Source organism: Ooceraea biroi, chromosome 8 (assembly GCF_003672135.1).
Source record: "Ooceraea biroi isolate clonal line C1 chromosome 8, Obir_v5.4, whole genome shotgun sequence".
Classification (NCBI taxonomy): domain Eukaryota; kingdom Metazoa; phylum Arthropoda; class Insecta; order Hymenoptera; family Formicidae; genus Ooceraea; species Ooceraea biroi.
In genome coordinates, this window is record NC_039513.1 from 12805160 (window position 1) to 12814569 (window position 9410).

Genomic DNA, 9410 nt, shown 5'->3' on the forward strand with positions numbered 1-9410 from the left:
GCGAAGGGGGTAATGGGAAACGCTTTGACGAAACGTTCCGCTTTGATGAATCTCGGTCGTTGATTACAGGGAGTGAAGGAGGAGGCCATAGAATTAAGAGACAGCACACAGGAGACCCTGGCGAAGGAGGAGATCGAGGAGACGAATTCCAGCAAAAAACGCGACTCCGTCATCAAGGAGTACAGGTACGAGCAAACTGAAACTCTATATCTCAAAGAATTACTACGGTTGTTCTACAATAATATTCTATTGGATGATCTGGATTTAGTTATTAATAATAACCTTATTTTTTAATTAATAATTACATAAATTTTTCATCGCAAAGCTTCTTATTGCTGCAAATGGAAACTAGCGTCTAAAATATCCGCGCGATTGCAGACAACGCGTGGCAGAGCGAAAGATGGAACTGGAACGGCTGGAGCGCATGATATTCTACACTCGTCCGCGGGACGATTTCGAAATACGTGGCAAGAGCCGTATACAAGCTCAAGAGGTTGCCATCAAAGACGAGCTGGCGCGACTGGAGGACGCGTTCGTCAAGCTGCAGAACGCCACCGGAGTGTCCAGGTCGGAGGAGGTTCTAGGTCGCTTTCTGAGTCAGCAATCGACCAAGGACAGTCTGCAGAAGATGCGAGCGGCCACGGAGCAAGAGAAGATGGTGCTGGAGAAAAAGCGACAGGAACTCACCGCCGAAATCGAGACGAGAAAGTTCTCAGAGACGAAGAGCGCCGAGCAGTAAGTTCTGTCCACGACAAAAATCACCACCAAGTCGAAATCATAAGAAAATTCCATAATTCGTGTGTGTAAGATCCGTTTTAGAGACTCTAAAATTATTTTGTTAAAGCCTTTGCTCTTGAAAAAACTCCAGATATAACACATTATGTTTAAAATGGATCTTGCAAATTCCGAATTAAAAATAACTCTGAATGTCTCGACTGATCTTGGACGAGCTGAAGATGGAGCATTTTAGGAACGCCGAGGCGATGACGAAGTTTAACGCACAGATCGACGAACAACGGTCTCGCAAGGAGACGGCCGAGGCTGCGAGTCGACGAATACGTGAGCTTCTGGACGAAGTAACCAGTACGTTGTATACATTGTACGAGAAGTTTCAGGTGAGAGTCATCAATAAGAGTTATAACGAGGCCTGACAACGCCCAGAGAATACTTTGGAAAGACCCTGCATTTACCATGTTGTAAATCACAAATAGCGGATATTTCTTTTCAATTTTAAATCGTAATTAAAAATGATTTCCCTGTTTCGCGCCAAGCCTCACAATTTTCCAGGCGACTCTGACATGATGTTGAGAGTTAAGCAGCTATCGGTGCTAAGAGGACGGGGACAAGCGGACGGAACTCACGATTGAGAAGCCGCGTGATAATTAGCTGGACAAAAGCAGTTTGGTATCGGTATCGGATAGCCGATTCTGTCTTAACAGAAGGATCTCAATTAACGCTTTTCCGCACACTGCGCGGCGTGTATGTCCATGACGCGTCGCCGAGAATTATCATGTTTAAGGGAACGTATTCTCCGGATAAAAGCCCGTAATGCCGAAATGGAAATCTCGTGTATACGCCTAATTAAATTAGTAAAACCGCCTTTGAGACGGCTGTCTGCCACGCCAAGCAGCCTCGGCTATTTATCGTTCCTGGAAGCTCCCTGGACATCCCCGGCTGTCGCGCATCTCGTATCGTCGATGGATTTTCCTGATGAATAGCCCGCACTCCGTAATTCTCACCTCATGCGGCGTCGCCGACACCGACGCATTAACACCTCAACGCCACGATTGAAAATACACACTTCGACCGCGCCGAAGCTGAACCGAAGCGTGAAAAATCAGTATTGATTTTATCGGGAACCGTGGAACTCGCTGGATGTTAATTCTCGACGCAAATCGTCCGGGCCACCCTTCGGGCACGCTTCGAAACTGCCCCTGATACCTATGTGGACGCTCTCTGCGGTGAAACAAAATTCGATGCAACGCGGAGGTATTACGTAGCAGGGTTTACGTGGGAATTAGTAAGATTCTTAGCTCTTTTCAAGAAATACCGAGTAATTTTGTTTGAAGCGTCGTATATTATACTTACATATACAGGGTGTCCCATGGGAAGTTGCTGAAACTAATCAGCTGTCATTTCTAAACGTATGCAGTTATTGAAAAAACAAAAATTGCGTTGGAAAGAGGAAAGTCTGCAGTTTTTAATGGGTATAAATAAAATTTAGCAAAATGTTTGTATATCAGTTTATTTTATTAATGAAAAATATGCTAATAATCAAGTAAGCTAATGATAAATATTTTCAAAGTATGCACCATCTGAATTTGTACAAAAATCAATTCTTTTACGAAAACTTGTGAAAACTTTTTCTAACATGTCGTCTTTAATGTTGCTGACGACCTTTTTAATAGCTACTACTAAATCTGACACTGTTTCTGCATTTCCGGCATAACAATGGTCCTTAATGTATCCCCAAAGAAAGAAGTCATATGGATTTAAATCCGGCGAGTACGGTGGCCATTCTAGCCCCCCCTGGGCAAATTTGGGGTATCCCAGACCGATGACTCGATTGCCATAAACTTTATGGATTGTTTCGAAGACCTCCTGGGTTCGATGTGATGTCACTCCATCCTGCATGAAATGAAATCCTCTGACCAGGCCTCTTTGTTTTGCATGAGGGAAGAATTGTGTTTCGAGAAGCTGCTTGTAACTTTCACCAGTGACTGTTAATTCGAAGAATTGCAGATAAATTCCTTTTACCGAGATCGCAGCCCATGCTGTTATTTTTTGTGGATGTAAAGGTTTAGCCAAGGAAACGTTGGGATTTTCCGACCCCCAAAGTCTATAATTTTGTTTATTAACATAACCATTTAGCCAGACATGTGCTTCGTCCGTGTAAATTATCAATTTTGCATCAAGTTCTCCATCTTCAAACATTCCATTTATCGTCTTGCAGAATTCCACACGTTTCGTCATAGCGCGTTTGGTTAGCAATTGATGCGATGTTATTTTATAGGGATGCATTTTCAGGAAATGTTTTAAAATTCTGTGTAACGTTGTTTTGGATATTTCAAGAGCTTGGGCAGCTTTCCGAATGGAAGAATTTGGATTCTCTTCAAAATACTTCTTAATATCTTCAATGTTTTCTTCTGCAGCTACAGACACAGAAGGACCTGGCAGATCATGTCTACGGTCTTGGATAGTTCCATACTGCATAAAATTATCGATAATTCTGATAAAAATAACACAAAACATTATTTTAATGCAGATTTATTGCCAAAAAATGGAGTGACGTAACGCATACGTTTAAAGAAGTAATAAATTCTAACCTTTTCAGCGTGTTTTCGCTCTTAACTTTATGTGTTCCGTATTTAGTACGAAACCCCCTGTAAGCATTGCTATAAACTTTTCCTCTGGAAAAGAAGCACTCGACAAGATAAATCTTTTCTTCCGTCGTCAGATTACTCATTTTGACGCGCACGGACTTGCATCTACCACAACCAGAATAAAACTGCGGACACTCAGATGAACGACCGTTAACCGTAAGACCCTTTCTGAAGTCATGGAGGGGAGAACCAATCGTTTACTTTCAGCAACTTCCCATGGGACACCCTGTATTTAACGTGGGAGGAAAAATTTAACTGTGAAAACTCTTTAAGAGTTTATGACGCAAATTGTATATCTTCTTCCTTCCCGAGATTTCGGACGTTGTCTATTTGTAGCAGTGTTCTACGCGAAATTTCGTCAAGCAAGTAAATTTTAATCCGTTAACAATTTTCTCTGCGATTTTATATACTATTTAAATTTATTAGTATTATGTACTTTAAGATTTTTGAAGCAGCTTACGCCGGACATTTACGAATGTACATTTACAGCATGTTACAGATACTCCCTTGCTCGAGGATGTCCAAAAGAATGATACCTTAACGATTATCGAATTATTAAACGACAGAGTTAAACATGTACTGGAGGTTTCGAGCGTACCTGACAAATATCTCGAAGTGACGGATGAAGCATCATCAGATAAAGTATCATCAGATAAAGTTAGTTTTGCAAATATTTTTAACTAAAGTAATTTCTAGGCAAAAAACACTTTCTTTTACACAAAATTAATTATGCAGAACTTATCGTCGCAATAATGTTTGAAAAAGCTGGAAAGAGATTTAACACATGGATTTAATATATGGATTGTTGTAGAGTGAAATTCTTGCTATTACATATAAAATATATTATTTTAACATTCGGATTGCAGTTGATTATAAATTTGAAGTTCAACTAACGTAACGACAATTTGTTCAATTTAAGCATGAATTGTTGCATTATCAATATAAAAATCTTAACCGTTGACGAGGACCGTTTGGAAATGCAATGCAAAATATTTTCTGTGTTGTACATACAATGGGTGCTTTCCAATTGCTTACACATCTTGACACAAAAGCATTTTAATGGCTATATATTATCTTGTAAGAGTTTTTAGATAATATATAGTCAATAAAATGCTTTTGTGTATGTTTGTGCTAAGATGTGTTAAACATTGGAAAGCACCCAATAGCTTATTATTAGATCAGTAGTATTCTTCACGTTTTACCTGTCCCACCTATTCATCCTAAATCATCAATTAGGATTAACCGTAAAAATTGCTTTCTAGGTGGAAACAGTATCGACCGTTACTTCGGCAGAAGGTAGAGCAATACGTACAAATGGCAGCGGGCCATTGTTCCCGCAGTTTCCATTTAGTGGGACCCTCGCTCCTCCGCCATCCGAAGACGAGGAAGAAGTGCCGTCCCGAAACGTGCTAAAGAGACAAGCACAATTGCTTGTCGACACTAAGAGCCGACGCAAAGGAATCGCTCTCAGAAGATAGATTACTTTATGATTATTGCTAATGGCTACTGAAAATCGATTTTTGTAGAAAGATTGTGCGGATTCTTTTAGCAATCTTCAAACTTTGAAAACTTTGTATTAAGACTTAATATCAAGTATTAATGCAATGTATTAATCCACAGCATTAAAATTAACGCAAAGTTTTGTGTTTAAAAATTGCTAAAAAATCCACACGGACTTTTCAGTTAATCGTGTCTTATCTATGTATAATATATACGTACATGTAATAATTAATTATGAAATAAAGAAGATGTAACAAGAAGTTTATTTTTTAGCTTATACGCGGATAGACTTTCGCTATCGATTGCAATTGTTTATTGCGTATAATCATAAACGAAAATCGCAGTCTTGTTTCGTTTGAATTGCTTTGGCAGCAATTTATGTGACGTCACAGCTCTGCGATATAATTAATATAATATGTGAGAGTTTAAGACGCCGTGGCGTTTGATGTAAGCGATAAAAAGAATTCGAACGCCGCCGATATAATAACAAACGATACCGGCCAGCGCGGCATAGCTTTGCTCGAATATCAGACGAGCCGCCGAATCGGCGACGGATTGTAATTCCGCCGTTTTTATAAAGAAACCGGGCGTATTAGGCAGTCTCTCTTCGACCGAGCTACGATTCACACCGTATGAAATACAGTATCTTTATATCCCAAAACCTTGGCCACTCAATTATCCTACAAATATAAGCATAGCATAATATATAAGTATTTTATTAAGAGAAGACTTCATTGCGGGAAAAGAAAGGCTTGGAAAAGTAAGCTGAATTGGCAGCATGAAAATTTTTTACGAGGAAACATACATGTTGCGACATCTTTTGTGACACTAAAGAATGATATTTAGCAATCCAGCTTCAAAAACTGAAGCGTGCTGTCATCTGGCGGAGACATAAACTATCACTAAAGACGACGCTGGACGACGCTAAAGGTACACGTGTTTTTCCTTCGTGCTCGTTAATTTTACAAAATGAGTCATAAAAGGAAGAAACGCGGCGAAGATGATTATGAATACGATCCAGCTCCTAAGCATCTGCAGGTGGGACACATCAGAAATCAAGAAAAGCGCCTCATCGTTATACTGGAGAATGCTCAATTGGAATCTGTGAAGGTTAGGTTATATTTACTCTCTAACGTTGACAAATATCTTGTTAAAATAATAAATTCAGATAATGAGATACATAAAAATTAGAACATATTTATTTATAAAAATACTACTAAGAAAAAGTATTATTAAGTCCATTATTTATTTTTCTGCAATTACGAGTTTAAATTTATCAGATGGATTGATGTGTGTAAAAACGGCAAAATGTGCAAGTTACTGAAGTTACAAATAAGGAAATGTTAATCTGATCCTGCAGAATGGGAGCGCTTTCGAGCTATTGAACTGTGACGACCATGTAGGCATCCTGAAAAAGAATAATCGTTTTCCCGGTACCTGCAGGCCAGATATCACTCACCAATGTTTGTTAATGTTAATGGACAGTCCACTAAACAGAGCTGGCTTGCTGCAAGTCTACGTTCACACAAACCAGAATGTTCTGATCGAGATTAACCCACAGACCAGGATACCGAGGACATTTAAACGCTTCGCTGGATTGATGGGTAAGCAGAAACATTCGTTTCTTCATGTTTTTCAAAGTATTATTCGATATATTCGTTATTAATAGAACAAATTTTGTATTGCAGTGCAATTGTTACACAAGTACAATATTAGGGCGTCCGATGGACCGATGAAGCTTCTCAAAGTGATCAAGAATCCCATATCGGATCACTTGCCAGTCGGCTGCCGTAAGATTCTGATGTCATTTAATGCGAATAAAGTGCAGAACCCCAAAGAGCTCGTTCCTGCTGAAGAACCGATCGCGATCGTAGTTGGAGCAATGGCACATGGCCAGGTATACAAATTAATTTACTCTTTCAATAATTATTGCATTAAACGCTGTTAAATGCTATTGAGTGAGTCAAAAAATTCGATTTAATTTTCAAAACGCCACATATGCGTGATACAGGCAGTAATGTCAAAAATATCTATAATAATGTTGAAAATAATGTTTAAAATGTCTAATCATAAACAGCGATTACTTGGTAATTACTTGATGCATTTTAATAATTTCTATAAAAATCGAACGGAACTTTTTAACTGAACCGACATACCAAAAACCACATTCGAAAATTGTATCGTGTAAGCTGCACTGTTAAATAAATATTTCTCATTTTTTATTTTCAGGTCAAAGTGAATTACACGGAAGATACGATCTCGATCAGCAACTATCCTCTTTCCGGTGCCATCACGTGCAGCAAGTTGTGCACGGCATTCGAGGAAGTTTGGGAAATAGTTTAATCAAATTATACAATATTAAAATTAGATTTTACTATATTTTGTGTATATAATTTTATTTCAACCACACTCCATCGATTTTGCAGAGAGCAAACTGTTACACGTTAATTCAAAAACGAATAAAGATGTATTTAAGTATAAACTAAATAATACTCAGCCAGACTAAATAACCAAACAGCAAACTTTTATTCAACCACTTCTGGCAGTTTATTGATGTTAACAATGCACAACGTGCAGAAGTGGTCGAATAAAAGATATATTTGTCTAGGAGCTTTTATTTGTGAAAGCTTCAAAGAAAGTAAAGAATGCAAGGAATTTAAAGAATTTTGAAGCAGTCGGAATTTCGTACGTTACGTCTTTTATGTATTCTACTCCAAAGAACAAATTTTCCAAGCAAGCGTAAAAATTTATTGCCCACTTGCCGATCCCTGCTCTATGCAATTCCACTGTAAAAGAGAAATTGAACGTATTGTCGTACTCGTAAATTTCAAATCACAACGCGAGGCATGCGGAACGAGTCTGCTTAGTCATCTTTATCTTGATCCCCAGAAAAATTCTCGGAAGCGGCTTTTGAAAATTTTGTCATCGCTTTCTCTCTCTTTGAAAAAGAGGGAGCAAGATACCCGAGGCCCCAAAATTCCTCAGGTACGTGAAGCGATAAGCCTACCGTTATCGTTCGTTAGTACACGTGTCGTAAAAGCTGCGACCGTCGTGCTAGGGAGACCGAACAATTGGGCCGCATCGGGACCGTGTCGCGGGCAAGCACCAATCGTTGCGAACCATTCGAAACGAGAAAAGTCGAGACTACCTACAACCTACGACTGGAAAGGGAAACCGAGGAAACCGACTGGAAAAAACGCACAGTTCTCGCTGCACCGTCGTGCACAGTACATCGCCCACGCGTATGCGTTCTTTTTTACTTCTCGTGCTCGCGTGAGTCAGTCAACAGGGAACGGCTCAACGCGCGTTTACAGTGCGGTTCCGTCGGAGTCTCGATACGTCGATGTAACGAGTTAAAAATCGACGGTTCCGAGCTACGTCCGCCGCTTCGCATGGCACCACGACGTGTTCGTTCACGCTCGCGGTGAGTCGTCGTCACTGGTGCGGATTGTGGACAATCGACGACACTCGTCCGGACTTTGCACGGAGGTCGGCCATCTTGTGCGTCCGCGGTGCAGCCGCGCAGTAGGCGGCACGATGCATCATCGGCGGGTGATCAGTGATTCCGCTCGAAGAATTGGCAGTTGAGAACGTTAGTTCCTTACAAAATTACCTTATTTCTCGTGAGCATGCGACAGAGACGCTGCGAGCGATTCACGTGCGAGTGCCCGACTTGACTCGCGTAGTGCGGCGTGCGCCACGAGTATACCACGAGGATGCCTGCCGCTGCCAATCGACGATTCGCGCGTATCGCGGCCAAGAGTGACGGGTAGAGAGAGCTCGCAGTAGCGCGAATTTTCACGTTCGCGGGCGACGCGCCTCGCGCGCTCGCCACGTGCTCGCGGCGACGACGCGCGCCTCACGAGGGCGAAGGTCGGGCGCCCGCGCGCGTCGCCATGTTGGGGACGACGTTGAACGGAAACCGGACTCGGACTCGGTGACGACGTGCACGTCACGGCGACGACTCGAGGGCGGCCACGCGGTGACGCGTGTGCCCGCCACGTGCCGCCGGTTGCCGGAATCGTCGCTCGCGAGGCGCCCGCCGATCGGCACTCGCGAGGCGCAATTATGGATTTTGCGCCGCACGCTTTCCCATGATGCGTCGCGTGGCAACGGCAGGAACGCGCGGAATCGAACCGTTACGCGAGCGACGAGCGGCCGCTGCCGAGACCCGGAGGCTCGCGGAGGTTACCGCCGAGCGTTCCTGGCGCGACGGGCCACCTCGTCGCGTCACGACGAACAATTTATCGTTATCACGTACTGTCCAACGATATGGCATGGTGTATAATCGATCTCTCCGCATGCAAGAGTGCATTATGGGTGATATCAGGGAATGGCGGAACGTAACTGTTAATTTTTGGATTGGTTAATCAACAGTAGGTATAAGCCGAATAAAGATTTATCAACTGTAGTATGTATATATCGCATCTGTTATGTATATTACAAGTATCGAAATGATCATCACTGTATACAAGTTAATGTCCATCCCACACTGTTCGTCGATCAACGGGTCCGTCGGGGACTCGA

General features: G+C 41.8%; 2 protein-coding genes across 2 annotated transcripts; both read left to right on the forward strand.

Annotated features, from left to right (window-relative positions):
* The first annotated feature begins 98 nt into the window (after positions 1-98).
* Positions 99-5140, forward strand: LOC109610672. The gene is made up of 5 exons (XM_020030283.2): positions 99-185; positions 379-735; positions 971-1115; positions 3873-4040; positions 4646-5140. The coding sequence occupies exons 2-5, from the start codon at positions 401-403 to the stop codon at positions 4859-4861; spliced, it is 864 nt and encodes a 287-aa protein (XP_019885842.1). The 5' UTR covers positions 99-185; positions 379-400; the 3' UTR covers positions 4862-5140.
* A 712-nt stretch (positions 5141-5852) lies between these two features.
* On the forward strand, positions 5853-9341 carry LOC105275057 (ribosomal RNA small subunit methyltransferase NEP1). The gene is made up of 4 exons (XM_011331697.3): positions 5853-5993; positions 6244-6487; positions 6572-6780; positions 7113-9341. Exons 1-4 carry the CDS (start codon positions 5853-5855, stop codon positions 7224-7226), a joined length of 708 nt encoding a protein of 235 aa, XP_011329999.3. The 3' UTR covers positions 7227-9341.
* Positions 9342-9410: the final 69 nt, after the last annotated feature.